This window comes from Syzygium oleosum, unplaced genomic scaffold (genome assembly GCF_021117445.2).
Source record: "Syzygium oleosum isolate NSW1041296 unplaced genomic scaffold, Sole_v2.1 Sole_v2.10, whole genome shotgun sequence".
Classification (NCBI taxonomy): domain Eukaryota; kingdom Viridiplantae; phylum Streptophyta; class Magnoliopsida; order Myrtales; family Myrtaceae; genus Syzygium; species Syzygium oleosum.
In genome coordinates, this window is record NW_026607494.1 from 5,261,722 (window position 1) to 5,282,839 (window position 21,118).

General features: G+C 41.7%; 3 protein-coding genes across 4 annotated transcripts; 1 reads left to right on the forward strand and 2 right to left on the reverse strand.

Moving 5' to 3' along the window:
• Nucleotides 1-75: 75 nt before the first annotated feature.
• LOC115683317 (cationic amino acid transporter 4, vacuolar) lies at nucleotides 76-7,523 on the reverse strand. The gene is made up of 14 exons (XM_030607795.2): nucleotides 7,187-7,523; nucleotides 6,802-7,003; nucleotides 6,493-6,577; nucleotides 4,763-4,903; nucleotides 4,551-4,669; nucleotides 4,374-4,470; nucleotides 3,226-3,398; nucleotides 3,058-3,124; nucleotides 2,347-2,505; nucleotides 1,982-2,249; nucleotides 1,441-1,534; nucleotides 789-901; nucleotides 590-665; nucleotides 76-486 (listed from the first exon to the last, which is right to left on the reverse strand). The coding sequence occupies exons 1-14, from the start codon at nucleotides 7,326-7,328 to the stop codon at nucleotides 330-332; spliced, it is 1,893 nt and encodes a 630-aa protein (XP_030463655.1). The 5' UTR covers nucleotides 7,329-7,523; the 3' UTR covers nucleotides 76-329.
• A 1,388-nt stretch (nucleotides 7,524-8,911) lies between these two features.
• Nucleotides 8,912-13,714, reverse strand: LOC115683374 (BTB/POZ and MATH domain-containing protein 4). Of its 2 annotated transcripts, XM_030607903.2 has the most exons (4): nucleotides 13,001-13,703; nucleotides 10,522-10,867; nucleotides 10,131-10,404; nucleotides 8,912-9,517 (listed from the first exon to the last, which is right to left on the reverse strand). In XM_030607903.2, exons 1-4 carry the CDS (start codon nucleotides 13,396-13,398, stop codon nucleotides 9,246-9,248), a joined length of 1,290 nt encoding a protein of 429 aa, XP_030463763.1. In that variant the 5' UTR covers nucleotides 13,399-13,703; the 3' UTR covers nucleotides 8,912-9,245. The 2 variants fall into 2 exon arrangements, with proteins under 2 accessions (XP_030463763.1, XP_030463761.1); XM_030607901.2 differs by having other exon boundaries at nucleotides 10,131-10,867; nucleotides 13,001-13,714.
• A 1,626-nt stretch (nucleotides 13,715-15,340) lies between these two features.
• Nucleotides 15,341-21,011, forward strand: LOC115683373 (probable zinc metalloprotease EGY1, chloroplastic). Its single transcript, XM_030607900.2, has 10 exons — nucleotides 15,341-15,914; nucleotides 16,573-17,037; nucleotides 17,198-17,338; nucleotides 17,898-17,999; nucleotides 19,014-19,225; nucleotides 19,326-19,376; nucleotides 19,465-19,534; nucleotides 20,265-20,333; nucleotides 20,588-20,638; nucleotides 20,733-21,011. The coding sequence occupies exons 1-10, from the start codon at nucleotides 15,555-15,557 to the stop codon at nucleotides 20,889-20,891; spliced, it is 1,680 nt and encodes a 559-aa protein (XP_030463760.2). The 5' UTR covers nucleotides 15,341-15,554; the 3' UTR covers nucleotides 20,892-21,011.
• Nucleotides 21,012-21,118: the final 107 nt, after the last annotated feature.

Consider the following 21,118-nt stretch of genomic DNA (forward strand, 5'->3'; position numbering starts at 1 on the left):
ACATCAAAGGCGGCTGTCGTGTGCAACGCGGTCTAAGCAATAACAGTCGGACATTCTCTGACAGCTCATGCCTCCTATGAAACATATCTTCATCGGGTGTTGCTGAAAATTGATACAAGGGATGTTGTATAATTCGAACATCTTTACAACAGAAGGGCGAGACCTTCGGGTTCCCCTGAAGACTATTGTACAAAGGGAGGGAGGAATTTCATTTTTATCCTCTCCATGCGTCCTTATTATCACCAAATAAAGTACAATGAATCAAATAAGTCAGGGGGTGATCATCCATGACCTGCTGCAATGAGACTTGAGGGTAATTTTTGCAGGAACTATGCTTGACGATCGGATGAGGCTTGATAAATCTCATGAGCATATGCTGCAGGAACATAGACAGCACCTTTCAATGAGCTGTGGCTCCGGCCGTAGAAAATGTAGACTAGAGCTCCAATCAACATCCATATCGAGACACGGAACCATGTTCCCAACCTGGGCATCCAGTTGTCAAACGGATAATCGGATCAGTTAGATAGAGCAAATGGGTGGTATGCATAAGTCATTGAGAAAAAACGCTAACTCTGAGGATGCTCACCCAAGACTAACTAATAGGTAGGTGTTGACCAGAATACAGGCAACAGGCAAGAAAGGGACGAATGGACACTGAAAACCTGTTAAAGGAAAGTCAATGACAGTTTGGATCATTTAAGCATTGAATTATTAACTCTGAAGAAAACCTCGTCTAATCAGGACTGAACCACGGTATATCGACACATGCAAGCCATAGAAGTTACCTCCTGCATGTCCAAAGTCATGCCTTGCATCATCCTGTTCTATGCAGGCCAGCACGACCAAACTGCCTAAGACAGCATCTCCAGCCAATCCACATAATATCAACCGAAGCATGCTGTCGAGTTAATGCAGTAAGGAGTTATGAAGCATAAGACAGTCATGAAACAATCACTGCCAAAATTTCAAGACGAACGAGATCGAGGTGATCAAGTGTTACCTTGCAAATTTTGTGCATGCATGTGTATCTAGAAAGCATCCGCTTTTCTATTGTGCTACACATGCTTCTGTTGTGGATTTAAATCTAAGAAACCTGCTTCATTTAGCTATTGTGCAAACAACTCGAAGCATATGGGCCACGGTTATTCAACAATTGAGGGAAGGACTCATCCTTGTCAATCCCTTTACTACCCCAAGATTATCGGCCTTTCAGCACTTAACTGGTAGAATTAACTATTGATCCCCAAAAGTTTGTCCATGGAGATAAATTAAGCTCCATTGAGATGATTAAAGCCAGTCTAATATATCTAGAAAGTTCAAGATAGATGAGTATAGCTAAACTACATGTCAAATGTAAAAATCGTCTCACAAAAGACTCAAGAGTTAACAACTTGCTCTGATAACAGAGTGACGGGAGCAAATGAAAGGTTGACCAACCTTGGAAGGCCTTCGACTGAAGCAGCAGACGCAAGTATGAGAATCCCTATGCACACAAAAGCTATACTCCAGGCAGCAATCTTCCGCCGTCGTTCTTCATTATCATCAGTATATGTCCAAGTCAAATTAAGAAAGAACACGTGCACATAGCGGAAGCAGAGGCAATGCACTATGACCAACAAAATTTTTACCCTTTGAAAAAACAATCCACAAAGGCCAGTTATTTTATCCATAATGAAAGGAGGAACCTACTTGTATTCCACAAGGCATGTCTACCTGCCTAGTACTAACAGGGGAAAGACTATTTCACATGATTAAGAGGAACCTGCTTAGCCAGTGCTCATCCATCTAATAGCTGGCAAAGGAAAAGGTGACCATAGCCAGCCTAAACAGAGGACAAAGATGTGCAGGAGAAAGACGAGAGTTCTTGGACTAATTCAGTAAACATGTTAGGACAGAATTGCAATTCACGCGATTATGACAAACGATTCTTTACAGAAATGTGAATGACAAAGAAATAGGTTAGTAAGTCTCTCAATACCTTTAATTACATGTTTTTGCATGGCATCATCTTCAATTGAGGACTCACTTGTCTCAACCAACAGCTGATCACCCTCCTTGGATGGGACAACAGAATATCCAAAATCCATGGAAGCAGTTCCCTTGAGGTCATTATTGAACTGCGAAGATACTGAACCAATCGACTCCTGGAGTCCTGATGTAAGGGGCACTTCATCTGGTGGAACATACCTGAGAATCAGGACAGAAACTGCAACAGTGGTGAAAGCAAGAAGGGTACCCACACTAACCTGCACCCATATAGGAAAATGGAGAGGCAAGCACAGATAAGCAAGTGATTTTGACCCAAAAATCTCTATATACCATTCCAACTACTATTTGACTTACCATCCCAGCCAACTGTGAGACATCCATGAAGAATGCTAAGGCTGCTGCCAGAACACCAGTCACCACTGTACTTTTTACTGGAACTTGAGTGTGTCTGTTTATATCTGCAAAGAATGATGGCAACAGTCCATCCCTAGCCATTGCCATCAAGATTCGTGGCTGAAAAGAAAGGGAGTCACAATTCACTCGATAAAACATACTTGTGTTTCCTGACTAGCGATCATTACAGAAATAGCCATGTCATCTTGATGCAGGATAACGAGAAGGAATAGGAAATTTCTGACTGAAACTTTTGAGTGCATTTGTTTATATCTGAAAAGAATGATGGAAAAAATCCGTCCCCAACTGTAGTGGTCAAAATTCATGGCTGAAAAGAAAGTATTCGCTCTCTAAAACATTTGTGCTTCCTGTCTAAGCAGCTACTTTAATTAAAGAACCAGACAAAGGCAGCTTCATATTTGACGACTTCAATGGGATACAAAATTTCAGGTCCTATAAGAATTAAATTAATTATAGATTGATTTAATAGAGGACTAAGTGAATAAACATTTATAACCCGTCAACATCACAAATGAGGGAAATACTTCAGACAGCAGATTATCATGTCCAAGCAGGAGAGGGGGTGAAAGTTGGAAAGTCTCGATAGTCACTGGCTAGAAAAGGATATAACCACTTGATATAATGAGGCTAAAGCCCGAGTTATATGCATACCTGAGGGAGAATCGAACCCATCAAACTTGAGCATAGAGCCATGACTGCTCCAGTGGTTAGTATATATCTGCCATATAAAAAGCACACCTTGAAACCAACCGGTCCATGGGAGATGTACTCAAGCTTAAATCGTTTGTCCACATGTTAAAAGCGGAATATCATGCTTACGCTGCCCATTGCATCCCATAGTTAGCAAATGCTGAGGAAATCGGGGTGTCTGGATCTAATGCATAGTATGGTACCAAGCCAACAATTACAACAGACACAAGCATGTATAGTATGCAACAAATAGACAATGCCACCCCTATACCCACAGGCAGATCTCGTTGAGGATTTTTCACCTGTCACGTCGATCAGAAGTCAGATTGAGGTTTGATATTTTTCAACAATAAAAACTGCGAAGATAATTCTTAAGTGGTTCAATAATGTCAATCAATTATAACATCATGATAAGTTCAAAGATGAATCAACTCTGTGCCACTACCAGTAAGAGGGCATGTGACCAGAAATAAAACTATCTCGTGCCATGTCATAAGAAAGTACTCAAGCTATCAACCTAAACATCAAATAAACTTTGGCTTTGTGCCCAAAATCATCATCAAATTGTCTACTTCATCTTCAGTAGACCTGGCTATGTTCAGCAACTGATAAAGCTTGCACGGTTTACTTCACCTGCAATGACTATGTACAACTTTGTGCCACATACACAGTGATCAATTTCCAGAAGAATTATCAACTGCATGCTCTCTCTTAATCGGTTATTGTAAAACAAAAAGTTAGGTCTATGCTGCATTAAACTAATGAAATGCCACATGCACAAATTTCAATATTTTTAACCGCAAAGAAGGATATGAGTCAGAATTTATGATAGATTTAAAGCTTCCCAAGAGATCTTTGACCCTTGCTTGATGCGGCAGAGTATAAAATACTATTAATCTTTACGGAGAGAAGAGAGAAAAGGAGAGATTAGGGAGACATCAGAATGAATCTTAATTTGAATTCGGTCATGAAAGCAAAATGATGGCTAAGAATGTATCTTAATATATGTTGAAGTCCTTTCACTTGAAATAACTCATGGAATCAAGTCCTTTTGTTTTGCTTTTATGCGCACTCACACCTTAGATAGACAATCTCCAGGTAATCATTTTGAGATCTATCCTAATGTCATTCTTTTGGCATTTTATTCTAATATACGATTTCGTTGCAAACCACACTGAAAAGAAAGACAACATGAGCCTATTACTTTCTTGTTACGCTTTACCCGCATCTTTTCTATACAACATCTTGTACAGTTCGTACATATGGAAAATCCTTACCTCCTCAGCTGTGCTGGTAACTGAATCAAAGCCAATGTATGAAAAGAATACAACTGCAGACCCGCCAAGCATTCCAGTGACCCCATAAGGAAAGTACCTATAGTGTTCAAGAACAATATTAAGTTTCTGCCCACCTCTAAAACACACGGCAAGGGAAGTACCAAAACTGTAGTTTACCCGTTCGGGAGTTCATACCCCACCCATCCAGTTTTGAAACCTATATATCCACCAGCTGCAATTATGAAAATCATGGCAGAGACATTTATTGTCGTAACTATGGTTTGCGCCATTGAACTCTGAAAAGTTAATTTACAGTTATTAGAGAGAAACTAATACTTGAAGATTCAATTTAAAAGCAAAAAAAAATTCCTAATAAAGGGAAATGGTACCTCCTTGATGCCTATGCACAAAAGCACTGTCACTGTAATAACTAAGGCAGCTGCACAAGGATCAACTACAATCCCAATCCCAGGAATAGTATGACGAGCCAAGAAAGAGGGTAACTTATCCTCTCCTCCAAAAAACACGGCCTGAGGAGGAAGGAAGCAGGACAATACAGATTATCAAAGAGACTAAGAATCACCGGTTACTCTCTTTCTTTTTACAATAATTATTATCCAAAGGAATGGAGATAAATGAAAAGAAAATATTGGTTGAAGCACATACTTATCATTTCATATTTAGGCACTTGATTTTTACTATTGTAAGCAACAAGAACTTTTTGCTAACTAAATATTCTTAAGTTCCACTTCCTTAAGTCAGATATTCGGTACTTTTTTCATTTACATGTGGCAATGCTATTGCAGTGTGACAATGGACCGAAGCAAGTGCACCGTAGAGAGAAGGAAACTGGGGGGAGCGTAGAGAGCATAAAAAATGGCAAAAAACTAATCACCATTCATATCAGGACCCTTTCACTCTCTCCATGACATTGCTATACTACATAGCATGTCCAAATTAGAATATTGATAGACAAACATAAAATCATTTTGGAAAGAGATAGATACTTACAATTGAGTGTGTCCGACTATGTTTCAATACGCACATTAACCTAAATCTTCTCTCAAGAAAGCCACATGTGATGCCAGCTCTGTATCATATCGCGGACCAAGTAGAGTATGAGGACTAAAACCCCTCAAGTTTCTATTCAAAATGTCAAAATCAACCTACAGATCCTCTCCTATAAGTTGTAACTTCCAAAAAATCTCTGGTATGACCCCACCTAGCATTAGAAAAGGTGAGAGCAGGAAACTATTTGTTGGTGGTAACTGTTCAAATGATAACCATTCCCAACCTCATCTACCATTACCAGCGTGAAAATAAGAAGAGCAGAAGTGACCGCAATGTTCTTTCTATGAGAAAGCCTTCTGTTCAACAATACCACCCCTTCAATCTATATAGTTTCCCAAAATGATTCATAGATCAAAGTGAATAGTTGGCTAGGAAATTTGGGTTTTACAATCACAAGCACGAGTTCTTGACGCATTTGGCAATTATGAAATTAAGACTAGGAACTCCGCGAGTTTAATTAAGTCGTGCTTTTCAGACTTGGATTGTCTATCCATAGATTACATGACATCCAGAATAAATTTGGATGATTGTGAAAGCCAAAGTGAGACAAGGATTAGGTAGTTATATAATAATCAAAAAAGAATAGTACGATGAATTGATATCTATTTCGATGCTTATCAAGATTTTTCTTCCAATGCTCCTTGATTATTCTCATACCAATACATTATATCGTTCTATTAAGAAACTTTGTAGCAGATGATGGACTTAACAGAGCTTTACTCTGCTCTCCTTATGGTTAAGCACTACGACAGTTGTTGCCAAATAAGATGGTGTGTATTAAACCAGGGCTTAATCGTTTCAATATTTAATGACTTGTCAATGAAAGATTCTAAACTAAACCTTTCAGCAATAATGCCCTTAGTTGACCAAGTAACATTGCATCCCCTGAGTTACAGATATACAATGTAATAATGATGAAGTACTGTGGATAAACTGCCAACAGTTTGGATGGAGAAAATGAGCAAACCGTTTGGACGTGTTCCAACATATTAAATAGAATAGGGTTTGAGCTTAATACATGTAGTTACCAATTATGAGAATAGCGCACCAGATTTGGGGAGATACCCCGAGCAACAGCCGAACCGCCTATTGTGTATTCCAGGATCAGTGACCAACCAATCAACCAAGCGACTCTGAGAGTAACAACAGATGAATAAGCCAATGACATAAGGCATGTAAACCAAAAAAAAATCATTTCTTCGGCTTATTTTCAAAATGCTCTGAGCACAATGGAGGTTACAGCTTAATGACACTGGTGCAGTGATTATGCCCCGAATGGATGCGTAGATGCGCAATCTAACAATGGCTTGGTCACATCAAGAACTCGACGTCGAATAAAGAGCTAGGACTGGTTTACCCCTCGCCGACGCATATGTAGGTGTAGTGATAGGCGCTCCCGGCAGACGGACATCGACAAGCAAGCTCCGCGTAACAGAACGCGGAGAGCGCGGCGGCTACTCCGGCGATCAGGAAGGAGATGGTGAGAGCAGGCCCGGTGTACTCCCTAGCCACCGTGCCGACGAGGATATACACCCCGGCTCCGACGGTCGCCCCGACTCCTGAAGCAAAACGAACACCGCATTTGTTTCTCCGATCATTATCACCTCGATTTCCCACACACAAGCCATGCAACTGTGAACGTGAGATTTAACGCATATTCCGAAGAGCGCGAACGAATGAATCGGCAAGTTTGCACGGACAGAGCCGTCGGGCATCAAACCAACAAAGCAGGAGGCGTTTACCGATGGCGATGAGGTCGAGGACGGACAGCCGCCTGGCGAGCTGATGACCGTCGCGCCTCGCGTGGGCGGCGGAATCGACCCGCTTCCGCCGCACCAAGCTCCGCAGCGCCCGGGAGCACTTCCCTCCGCAGAAGCTCCCCATGCCGACACGCGCCCCGGAATCCCGCACCTCGCGGTCGCCGGAGATCCGCGGCGGATGAGCCGGCGCCGATGAATGGGGGATTGGAAGAGGACGAAGGGAAGCGAAGGTGATGTAGCCGAGGAGTGAAGATATGGAGGAGAGAGTGTGAGAAGAGAGAGAGAGGAAGATAGAAAAGTCGTAGTGGTTGACTGGAGAGAGAGAGAGAAGAGGGGCAAAACTGAATTATTGGAAAGGCAGTTACTGGATGATGGAAGTCATCGCTCTTTGATCTAAGAAAAAATTTTTTTTATCAGTTTTGCTCTAACTCATGACTCAATCGAACTCCCAACCTCCCCCTTCTCAGATAGAAAGAGTGCCCCACACCCCAGTGGTTGATCTCAAAAAATCTTGATTTCGGTAAAAAACATTTGAGTTTGGAGTAGTATTTATGACTCAAATCGGATGTTCGAATTCCACGGCCGGTGCCAGACGGGCATAGAAATCCCGCGACAACGTTCAAGATCGCGGGTGCCGATAGTAATTCTCCAACTTTTTTTTCTCTTCCGGGACTGAAACAATATTAGAAAGTTGCCTTTTTGGGAATGGATTCAGAATTTCCATTTTGCAGTTATTTCAATTCATCGTAGATTAAAACCCGTGTAAGGACGGTCATGTAACATTTCTTCTCAAACATCAACCTCAAATTCTCTCCGTGCGATCGTGCATTGTCGATCGGATGTTTCCTCTCGACGGGATTTTCCAAAAATCGTGACAAAATTGGAAACTTTAGATTGAACGGCTCTTTATCCTTTGCGGTCGGAGGACGTCCCTTGTTGCCTAGGATTATGTAAGAAGTCAGTTTTTTGCGTCATAATGGACCAATACATAGTAATAAAGCCAGTGACCTTACTCCCTCGGATTCACTAAGAAATGAATTTTTGCGTCATAATAGATGAGCGCGTAAGAAACACACCGCTCTGGCATATGATCCTTCGTTATGCAAATCGAAAGATTATGGAAAGGTTCGTGCGCGTTCCTATGTTAGAGTACGTTTCCTAATCACCGCATTCACCATCCACTGATAAGATCTCATTCATGAATCTGAAGTGGCAAAAGCCGCTAGACACCCAACAGTGTGCTAACATGTCATAAAGCACAGGCCCATGATAGGTTTGTAAAACGAGGAATTGGTCAAAGAATCCTACCGGATAAAACCATCGCCCAAGCACGGACGAAATGCAAAATTCGGCCCTGTCGCTGTGCATTCAGTAGCCAAGACCGACCCAAATAACGACGTTGAATCACTTGAGAAAATCCGGGAGGGAACACGAAGAGCACTTCCTCTATAATCCCAGTTCAAGAATCCTGCCATTGCAAAGTTCCGAGTTCTTCCTGTGGTTAGGCACCACCATCTCATTCTTTCTTTTCGTTCCTTTCTTCCTCAGATAAGCTCAGAAAGAAAATCCAGGGCATCTTATCCCCTAAATTGGATAGAATGAGGGAGAGGGACAAACCACCAAATTCAGAGAGTTCATCTGAGAACCTCGCAGAGGAAAGTAAGATAGATGGAGAGAAGAACCGCAGATCGAGAAATTCCTTTCACATGCTGAAATCACCCTATTATTAATCCAGCATTCCCAGGAATACAGAGAACAGCTCATCAGCTCGAGCTAAGTCAGATCAGCTGAATATAAGTCGAATAACGAGACAATAAAGGCAGACAAGTTTCTCTGCTGTTTTGACATTCAGGAAATCCAGGAATAATCTACAGAACCCAAATCTATGAGAGACATGAATGATTTAACACACAAAAGGAAGAGGAGGGAAAAAATTTCCCCCCGCTCTTTTGATTCTTCAATGTAGTCCTTTTCTTTCACATTCTTGGTCGGGCAGCAAACGAAAATGTTAATTGGTCATCCAAAGCAACATATTTACCATTCAGCTTTCTGGGCCAGGGCTCGGACCGCTTGCATCTCCTCCGTCGGAGAGGGGCATCCACAAGCTCTGACTTCTCACGGCCAAATTATCCCAGTCTTGTTGCCTAATACTCCTGTTATTTGTTTCATTGCCATCAGAAAATTGAGCAAAAACACTTCGATTTCCTCCTCCACTGACTTGCTCTTCACATCCTGCGACTGTCTTTAGGAGCTCTGACTGCAGAGATGGGCAGTTCTCTTTAAGATACTCGAAGCCATCCGAGCGCATAACAGCTGCACCAATAGAAATAAATAAGGAAAGAATGTAAATCCTAGCACAAGGAACAGCTACCATATATAAAGCACCAATAAAAGGTTTAAGCTTCCTTCCCAATTCCAGGCCTTTTGGCAACTGGGCATCTGGGGTATGAACAGCATTAAATGTAGAATCTGTTGCAATAATTGATGATGATTATGACATCACGCTCAAACAAATTACCAAAGAAGTTTTGGTAAAAAAAAATTTGTTGCAATGAAACACATGTACTTACACCAAATCCTACTTGGAATCTTGTATAGATGGTACAAAATTCTGGAAAAAAAGAAAAACACGCAATTTCACCATTGATAAGACAAAACAAGGTTCAGACTTTGTACATCCTCAAAATGAGGATTGCATGCATTGATCTAAACTGAAAATTTAAACATGCTAACCTCAGCATGCAGTGTCTCTAATGTGATCATATCACCAGTGCAATCAATCTAAACGAAAAATTATGCAAGCGAGCCCCCAGACACACACCGCAACAAAACAATCATATCCATCCTCGCACATGGCAATTTGAGACCAAGTTGCTTAAATTCTATAAAAATAAAAAATGTGTATCAACTGGGGAGAAAAACATACCTACGAGGTTTTCAGCAGCAAATTTCAAACAAATAGATTTTAGATCCATGGCATGATGCTGCTCAGCAAGGGCCAAGATCCTGGCAACAGAATCCACAGATATACCCTTACAGAGAATGGACTCACAGATCAGTTTCAATCTAGGCAAATTGTATCTGTCTGCAGCAGCTAGAAGCTTTGCCACCGGCATTTCTGATGGACTGCAAAAGGCACTTGGTATTGAAAGCTCCTCGTCTTCATCCAAAGTGTCTTTGTAGATGAAATGTAGCAAAGCCTGCTCCATAAATACACAGGATACTAAGATAAAAGGAATGCGAAGCCAGAAAGAAGGAGGATAGTCCATAATTCGAGCTGTGCAGCCTATATTTAAAGCAAGGAAACCAAAACGTACCTGGAAGACTTTAGGTTCCATATCACTTATAACTACTTCGTCATTGTCTTCCTCCATCGCATTCAGGAATTCAGCCTCAAATACAGGAGATCGAGCCGCTAATACCAGCTTATGAGCACGAAACTTTTCCCCAGACACATTAAAGGTAGCATCGGAGCCTTCTTCATTCTCCAGCAAGAAGCCAAAGTGTGCACCAATATCGGACTCGGGAACTTGTATGGAATGTAATCTTGGACAGTCTATTTCTGAGACCACAACACCCACAGTGCAATTGATCTTGAGACAGTCATCTTTAAGAAATTCTGATGTTTCAAGCATAGCCCGTCTGAAGAAACGCTTATACCCCCTACAGGGCAATGAGAAAAAAATCAACACAGGTTAGTTGGACAAAATAGCCTGAGGGTACAAGAAATATATTCAACGGCCCTCGTGAAACAGAACGAGTGTTCCTTGAAATTAGAAAAGAGAATCTTGAAATCTACACGAGAGTAACATCAATGTTGTAAGAACCAGATAGGACGGCTGGTTCAACTGGTTGAACCAGGTATGGGTATAAGGTCCAGTCTGGCCATGGCCCTCAAACCCGGTGTTGACCCAATTGAACCGCCAAAAATCGAACGATCCAACCGGCCTAAAAACCACGTTGATCCATTTTTGCTAGAGAACCATTAAAAAAATGAACTCTTTTTTAACTATTGTATAATGGAATGAAAAAATGCATATTTCTCATTCTAACTATTTTGCAGAGGGAATGAGCCAATATGGATTACCGATTCCAAGTTTAGAAGAAAATTTTAAAGGTGGAACCACAAGACACAATGATAAGGAAGCATTCATCCAAAGCATTTGCAAACAAACTCAAGTCATGCAATCCCAGAGGCCGCTGATTGAGAACCATTATTCTTGACAACATAAATCTGAAAACGGAAACACGTTTCAGAAGATTAAGAAGTTTAGACAGACAGTTAATATGAGCATCCACCGGCTAGCCCACGAACAGCAAAAGCATTGAATTTTGGAGAAATAGCTTCTGTAAGCGGCCAAACAATATGGGGAAATTTTTTACATGATGTGCGCAAAAAAGCTCTCCTATAGAATAGTTATACATGTTGAAATTATAAGGGGAAAGGTTGACTGAGATAGCAATATTTAGCCCTCCAAGGAGAGTACAGCTACTATGGATTGAAAGGTAAGTAGTGGCAACCGCCAAATCCAGCTATTATATGTGGCACTTATATCGTTTTGGGGGGAAAGAAAGTTCTATTGCACCTCAAAAGTTGTCGAAACTACTATTGGAGAGCAGTTTGGCGTTTATGGTACAGATTACTCAATATTGCCAAAAGCACATAATCTATTTCAGTTCCAAGTTTAACACATAATAAATACTCTGAGGAGCAAAAATTGAAATAGCTCTCCTGACATATAATTACTATGATACTATCTTACCTGTAACAAAGAATAAGGTCACAGAAGAACATTATTATGGAAGTTCATTTTCAGAGAACAACATTACCACTTCAGACAAAACATGGAATTATTTTAGTGTAAGTCCAAAAGGGAAGCACTGGAATTGGGAAAGAAGTTGATTTAATAACTTGCAATTGAACTAAAATCCTGCGTTCAATCGTAAAGTTATTAGATCTACATAATAGATATAAGTACTTTAATCCGATTTACAGTGATCTTTTGGCAAATTCAGAAGGTCACAAGAAAACCATAAACCAGGAAAACATTTGATCGCACACAGCAAAGGCAAAACATGTAGTCAAATAGCAAGTGGAATGAAAGATGCCAGTCGAAGTCAAGCAAGTTCACATAAGAAGATACAGAAATGATGAGGAAGAAACACTGTAAATATGTCATTCGATAATTGTTTTTGAAGCAGCATACTCTTGTCATGATCAAAGAAGCAATGAGTTGGCTATTTGGCCAAAGCAAAGTGGCTGCTAATTTCTATATGGATGTGGATGCTAAAGCAAAATTAAACTCATCCGATCTTCTCAATTCATATACTCCAGTATTTCCAGGCAGAAAAGCTGTTTCTTCTTTGCTTTGGTAAACACTTCAACCTCACTTCCATATCCTTTTGGTGCGGTATCAGCTGCGATGCATTTTGCTGCTTATGAACTAATTGAATCGATCTTTCTCAGAGCAACCGATCTTTTGACCCTCAGCATCAAAGTGCGCACCGAAAAGCTAGAGTGCCGATAATCTTAACATTCAAACTTGCACTCAATGGAACAAATTGCCCATGAGATAAGTAATGGGCTCTCTTGCAACCACCAAGAGCTGGTGCAGACCAACTACTAGTATCACGATTCACCATTTTTAAGCAATCCGAAGCTCATCAGTACTTAGCACATACATCAAGCGAAAAGAAGAAGTCGAGGATTCTTGCAAAATTTAACATCACGACCATCAAAAACGCAAATAGGAAATCAAACCCGACCGACCGACCGAATGAACACCCCCAACTCACCACATACTCCCCCTGTACTTGAGCGTGTAGGGCCCGCCCTCGAGCGACCGATCGAAATGGCTGTGGACCTTGTGCTTGCCCCGGCCGCTCTGGTCCAGGAGCTTGAGCTCGAACAGGGCCCGCACGTCGGTGCCCTCGCTGGCGAGCGCGATGAACACGGACACGTAGGCCGAGTTGTCCTCCGGGTTCTTCCCGTCCGGGTAGAAGTAAATCGCCCACTGGTATCCCCCGACGGTGAAGTTCTCGCTCGCGATGTGCTTCCCCACGCCCATGCCCTTGGCGAGGGAGTACCCCTGGATCGTGAACCTGTGGGATCCGTTCACGGTCTTGGTGAGCGACTGCGACGACGTCGGCGACACCAGGGGGCTGGCGCTCGAGTTCGCGGCGGGGGGGTTCATGGCTCCGCCCCGGCGGTGGTCGCCGGAGGAGGGGGGCACGGATCGGCGGAGGCGGAGGCGGAGGGGGCGGCGAGAGGGGGTTGCGGGTGGGGGGGCAATTGGGAGCGAGGGAGGGATTTGCCGTGAGGGATTTGAAGGCGGAGGAGAGGAGAGGGTGGGCCGATGATCATGCTCCCGAGCTCGTCGCCATTGGCGGAAGGCTGGAAAAACCTCTCTTTTCACCTTCTTCTTGTTGCGTTGGGTTTTCTGGGGAAGCTGCTGCTCATCCTCCCGTGCGCAGGAGGAAGAGTCATTCCCCCTTTTTGATTCTTTTCGTTTTTTTCCTCCTCGCATTAATAATTTTTCGTTTTGTAATTTCTTTTCGCGGTAAAAAAAAAAAATCACGTTTTCCACTATTATTAATAATAAGAAAAGTAAGGATATATGAAATGAATTTGGGGTTTTACCCCACTTTTTTGTCACAAGTTTATCAATTTGTGATTTTTCGTGATATTAATCCAATTTAACGGATACCAACGGAAAGTAAATTTGTCACAAATGTACCAGTTAGGGATTTTTAATGGTCAGAAAATTAGTTTTAGGTAAAATTATTACAGGTGTATCAGTTTAGGATTTTTGATGGTCAAAAAATTAATTCGAGGTAAAATTGTCAAATTAGTTATGGATAAAATTGTCACTGATATACCCGCCAGGGTTTTTTATTAATCCTACAACTTCGGGTCGTAAGATGGATATATGCACCGAAAGTCCTAAAACTTCACACAATGGGCGAGAGTGTAATTAAACCCTACAACTTGCAAAAAGTGCAATCAAATTATACAATTTATTAAATTGGTGTAATCAAGTCAATTCGTTAACTCCGTCAAACTCACATGACCGAAGCAATTTAAAACGCTTTTATATGTTTTTTTATATTTTTTCTCTCTCATACGTGATGATGACATAGCCAAAACGATGTCGTTTTGATCCAAATCTAATATTTTATACAAATTTATTTAATTTAAAATTAAAATAATAATTTAAACCAAAAAAATAAGCAAAAAAAAAAAAAAGGTTGGAAAGTCGGTGGTAGGGCTACAAAGCCCTAGCTTGGAGGCCGCTAGTGGCGGCCCTCGACTAAAATCAATGGCTTGCCTGGATCAGCTGAGTTAACCACGAATCTAAGTCTAAGCATTGAGGATCCACGCACAATCTTTGTGGACCAAGGCCTAAGGGTTGGGACTAGAGCTCAAGCGTTGAGGACGGAGCACAACCTTTATGGACCCGAGTTTCGAGTGCTAGAGCATCGGGTACAAGTACCGGGGGTTGAAGTTTGGCCTTGATGGACTTGGGCGTGGGTGTCAGGGGCCTAGGCCCTAGCACCGCGGTCCCGACCCTAGCCTCAATGAACTCAAGCTTGGCCGGAGACCCGATCCTGAACGTTGGGATCCGATCCTAAACACCGGGCCCCGAGAAATAATCTAGGGGTTTATGTTCTTAAGTATAGAGTTTCGAATTAAGCACCAATATCAAGTCATATTTTGTAAAACATTTGTTCTCTGAATTTAAGCTCTGATAGAAAAATATTTTTGTTGATTAAAAAAGTTTTTGATAAAAAAATATTTTTTGTTGATTAAGAAATTTTCTATCGAAAAATGTTTTTAGGATAGTAAATTTATCACGGATGTACGGGTTCATGATTTTTGTTATCGAAAAATTAATTTAAGGTAAATTTATTACAGGCGTACTAATTTGAGATTTTTTTTGGGATAGTAATCCAAATAGCAAAACATAAAATTAGGACGAAATGTTAAAATCGTGGCGTGGGCGGAAAATGTTGTTAAAATTAAAACGGGCATTTACCCGGACCCGCAAAATCCTACGTGGACACCAAAAGGGCACAAGCAACGGAACCGGATATTTCTTCCCAAAATTCCAGTGAAGAAGAAGAAGATATCCTCCCTCCCTCCTCCTCCTCCCTCCCTCCCTCGAGCTCCAGCTCCAGCTCCAGCTCCATAGTCTCTCCTTCAGTCCACCTCTCTCTCTCTCTCCGTTTTTCGCGCCAAATTTTGAGAAATTTCCGATTCAGTTTCGAGTTCTGCGCCGACGCGGCGACTCCAATCTCGTCGTGCCTTCGCCGACGCCGTTGCGGCGACGAGGTTTCTCCGTCGCGGTCGATGGGAACTCTCGCGAGCTGGAGCTTCGGCGCCCTCAACATCAAGCTCCGCTCGTCTCCCGTGGCCCGCGCTCCCCGCGGCGGCGCCGGCGGCGTCGGAGCTCGGTCTCTCGAGCCCGCGAGGCCGAGGGGCTCGTGCCTTCTGTGCGGGAGTGGCGTTTCGGTTTCGTGTAGGAGGTTGGATAGGTTCAGGCGATTCAGCAGCGGTGGCGGCGGCGGTGGCGGAGATGGCGATTATGGACCGGAGAGCGAGAGCGACTCGGGGAAAGAGTCGAGCGTGACCACGACTGCGCCGCCGCCGCCCGAAGAGGCTGAAGAGACAAGCCGCGCCGAGTTCGAGTCCGAGAAGATCCGGTCGAGGGTACTCGTCTTGATTCTCTAGTTCTCTAGTTGGTGTAATGATTGGTTGCGTTGGATTGTCGATGAGCTAAATCGGTGAGGCAAGAGTGATTTGGATTGAGTACTGAGTAGCTGTGAATTGTTTGAAATGAATCTAGATGTGCTCATGCTAGTTGGATTGAAAAGTGCCTTCACTGAGTAAGCACGTCCTTAAGTTTGTACTTAAGGTGTGTTACTTACTGCCGTGCATAGTTACTTCTGGAAGGTAGTTCCATCAGAAAAATTGTCCTGAGCGTTATTTCTAAGAATGATATCCTGCATTTCCTTTTCCACATCATTGCCAGGAACCAAAAACACTCTACAGCATTCGCCTGAAAATTTTTATACGTTCGTGCTTTATGGAATAGTATCTTTTTCCTGAAACTATTAGAGGAAGCTGTTTACCGAATTGCAGTACACTGTGTTGCTTTAATTTTGACCTCAGTGAATCTGCTGGTCAGTGCACAATACATGCAATTCAGGGTTTTAATTCTTGCGCCTCCTCTTTTCAAAATTACCAAGTTATGAACCGAATGTCAACGAGAGAGAAAAGAGAAAGAGACAAAGGAGCAGAGTCAGCTCATCACAAAAGCTACATAATATTAATCTGATGAGTATCAAATGTTTTATAACTCTTCCAGCTGCCAGAAACACCTTCATTTGGACCGACTTACACTAGCTTTCAAGTAGACTCTTTTAAGCTTCTGGAGCTTCTTGGACCGGAAAAAGTTGATCCTGCTGATGTGAAGCTACTCAAAGAAAAGCTCTTTGGCTACTCAACATTTTGGGTTACAAAAGAAGAGCCATTTGGAGATCTGGGTGAAGGTATACTTTTCCTTGGAAATCTCAGGGCAAAGAGAGAAGATGTGTTTGCCAAGCTGCAAAAACAGCTGGTTGAAGTCACTGGAGATAAGTACAATCTTTTCATGGTTGAGGAACCCAACTCAGAAGGACCTGACCCTCGAGGAGGGCCACGTGTTAGCTTTGGTTTGTTGAGGAAAGAGGTCTCAGAACCAAGACCAACAACTCTTTGGCAGTATGTGATAGCTCTATTGCTATTTCTCTTGACCATCGGTTCATCAGTGGAGTTGGGAATTGTATCTCAGGTATTTAGCAACTAATAATACCGCTCAACTCTGTACTCCCTGATCCTTGCACCTTGCTGCCTTTTTTTTTGTTATCTTTTAAGTGCTGTTGTGAGAATCACCAATGAATTTTTTCATGTGCTAAAAGTAAGTCCTTATCTCCATGTATTTAACTGCACAGATAAATCGTCTTCCACCCGAAGTTGTGAAATACTTCACTGATCCAGATGCTGCTGAACCACCAGATATGGCGTTGCTATATCCATTTGTGGACTCTGCGTTGCCCCTAGCTTATGGTGTCTTGGGGGTTCTAATATTTCATGTAAGAAATGCCTCTCTGTCCTTCTTTTGGGATGAAATACTTTTTATAAATAATGGTTTGATATTTTTTTTCCATGGTATATATCCTGTCTGTATAGTAATTGTCTTTTTGATCCATTGTTTTAATTTGGTGGTCATAATTATATGCTGTGAGTCTCAAATCAACTGCCAATTAAATGTCTCTCTGCGTAGTACCTCTAAGATATTTTGGACATATTTATAGGAACATGATAAAATGTACTAAATCCCAGCGAAGGAGTACTTCGTACAAGTGTAAGAGTTAAAGCTAACCACCAAGGGGCAAGGGCCACCGTTTCTCATTAGAAGGATTTTTTTTTTTTTTGCCGCCGGGGGGTGGGGCGGGATGAAATAGCCTATGAGCTAGAGGGGAGTCTAGCAAAAATATTTTAAGTATTCACGTCATTATTGATTTCTAAACTCATTGGATCCAGTTTTCATGTTCTAGGCATCAAAGCATGGACGTGTTTTTAACTGCTCGAAAGTTATTTCGGAACTATATACCTTGGCTCTATTCATACATGAAAGAGTTGTTTGTGTAGGAAGTTGGGCATTTGCTTGCTGCCTTTCCAAAGAAAGTTAAGTTGAGCATTCCTTACTTTATTCCCAACATCACTCTTGGAAGTTTTGGTGCCATTACTCAGGTGAGTAGTCTTTTGACTCATTTAAATGGTTATTCCAGTTGATACAGGCAATGTTAGTGACAAATGCCCTTTTAGAGAATGAAATTGATGTGCTGATAAGCATAGTTTTGCATTGGCTTTGATGTCGCTGAAGATGTAACTCACAACATCTTTTGGAGCCAAGTTTCTGCTATTTGACATTACTGTGGTAAAACAAAAGCAATCATTACCTCCTGTTGGTCAAGTAACATCCTTTTGCAGCCATCATGCTGTCCTAATATGCTAGTCATTAGCAGGTTGATTTTGTAATTGGCTTGTCAAATACATTTCAAACCCACTATCACCGGCTTCCCAGTGAGCTTCTCTGGTGATGCTTTACCTAGATCAGCAATGCCCAATTTTTGGCACAGCCTTTCTCAACCTATCTGCTGGTATACATTACACATAATAATTTTAGAGTATAGTTGTTTAACATAATCAGCAAGCTGGAAAACAGTGCTCTCTTTGGCTTATTGTGATAATTTAGTATTCTAATCCTAGATTTAGAATGTGACTTCATTATAGTTATATTAATATCATTTCTGCCTTCTCTTCATTGTCAAGTCTGTCCACGGCTAACTTCAGCCTTTTTAGTATGTGGATGTCCACATAAATGGTATAACCTTTACTGGGCTTGCAGTCATACTATACCTGGGTTCATGTTACTCAAAAATTTTATATTTCATTATAGATACACTTCATTTAAGTCTATAGCATAATTTTATGACATTGTAAGATGCATGGGTATCATAAGAATGCTGGTTTTTCCTTTTCTATTGCTTTTTTTTAAAAGCAAAGCTAGACATCTCTTTATTGACCAATGTACTTCTAACTTTGCTCAAAAAGTTCTGTTGATCAGTCAGAGTAGTGCACTTGAAAATTGCATAAGTATGTCACTAGATGGTGAAGTAATCTTCTAGAAAGGATATAAAGTGCTGTTTCTTCTGCAAATACTGCCGAAGTCCTTTTTACCCTACATGATTTCAATTTCTGCAGTTCAAGTCCATCCTTCCTGATCGGAGTACAAAAGTCGACATTTCTTTGGCTGGGCCTTTTGCTGGTGCTGCACTCTCTTTCTCAATGTTCATCGTTGGTCTTCTGCTTTCATCGAACCCTGATACTTCTGGAGATTTGGTGCCAGTTCCCAGTATGTTGTTTCAAGGTTCTTTGCTTCTTGGACTCATCAGTAGAGCAACTCTTGGTTATGCGTATGTCTCCCTTCTATCAGCTTTACATTCTTGGCAATTTGCTGGAGACATGTACCTTCTCCAAGATTCTGATGTATGCTTTGCCATTTTAAACATGCAGGGCAATGCATGCTGCTACTGTTTCAATTCATCCTCTGGTTATTGTAGGATGGTAATTGGATTCCGCAACCACTTTGATGCAATATGTCATCCCATGCTTTGTGATGCGCGAGTGTTTATCTTCTAGCCACGTGTTTCAGGTGTGGATTGACAACATCAGCCTTCAATATGCTTCCAGTAGGATGCTTAGATGGTGGAAGAGCTGTGCAGGTATATCTGCTTGCTTGGGGTTGGAAAAGTAGGTCAATTAGAGTGAGTTTGTTGGTGAAAGTGATGCTAGCAGCAATGACAACTAGAAGAACTGATGCATTAGCAGCATTTTTATTTTAGAAAAAAAAGACGGAACTTCAAAAGCATATGATAATATAACAACCATGTTGAAATGGAGAGGCGGTTAACCTTGGAAATTACTTTATTAGAATTTGGAACTTCACTAAACAGCGAAGAAATTGTAACTTGATTGAGCATATTCCATCTAAGTTTTGCAGTTGAAGTTAACTTTGAGCACTGCAGTAGTGGGAGCTTTTGTTTTGGGGAGATCTAATCACCAGTGCAAGAGATTATTCTTTCTTGGCTATCTAGTTGCTTTACCTTTGTCAGCTTCTAGACGTAATTTGATTCCTTAGTGTCTCAAAAGCATATGTCATGCAATGTTGAAGCTGCCAGGTCATATCCAATGCTCTCTATTTGCACGCACAAGCTGTCTACTGAATGGCTTTACCAATCTATGTTGGATGCTTAAGGATTATTTTATTGCATTTTCGGAAGTATTTGGTGACAAGATTTTTGCGAGGAGTGGAATTCACATGTGCCATGACTAAGAATTTAGAACTTGTGTTGTCTTTCGTTTTTAGTGTATCTCTGGAGATTAGTACCCCGTTCGAACTTTCAATTGTGTTATTCCTTATCCATTTGGCATTGAATTCTTACACTCGTGCAGGGTGCCTTTGGTAAAAGTGCTCTACTAGGATCTGGTCTGACCAGTTACACAATGTTGGGATTAGGAGTGGTGAGTCTCTTATTTCTGTTACTTTCTTTGCTAAAAATATACGAGCTTTGGTACTCTATCCATCTGCATTCATTATCACATATGCATCTGCAAGAAGCTACGGTGTCCCTGGTTTGGAAACTTGAAGGTGGTTTTTCTAGTTCTGGGTTCACTCATATAACCTGATGTCCACTGTCAGCATTGTTGTTTCCTGATTTGTCATGACATCCTACTTTCCATGCAAAAGTTTTGATTGGACTTTTGCTTTCTTCCAGTTGGGTGGACCTCTGTCACTTCCTTGGGGGCTTTATGTTCTGATATGTCAGGTACGCACGATCTTCGATTAAAAATGTGGCCCTGCAATTTGAGGCTCAAAAGGTCGAGTGCGCGCCTTTTCGCTCACTCCTCATCTTTGTACAGAGAACCCCAGAGAAACCATGCTTGAACGATGTATCAGAAGTTGGGACATGGAGGAAAGCAGTGGTGGTAGCAGCTATCGTGCTCGTCGTGCTGACGCTCCTCCCAATATGGGACGAGCTCGCAGAAGAGCTAGGTGTAGGCCTTGTAACAACATTCTGATGTATGGTGGCGAAACGGAGAGAGTACATAAGAGCAACGTTGGTTCAGCCCTTCAAAGCACAGATCGACAGCAATTTTTGAAACGATAGTCAATAAAAAAGTCCGCCCGATATTTACTTTTTTCATTTTTCGAGCCAACCGCTGTGAAGTCCCAGTAATATTTTCACCCCCAATTTTGCTGTACCAGTTTTCTCGCAAGGCCGAACGACATGATTCATAAAATAATC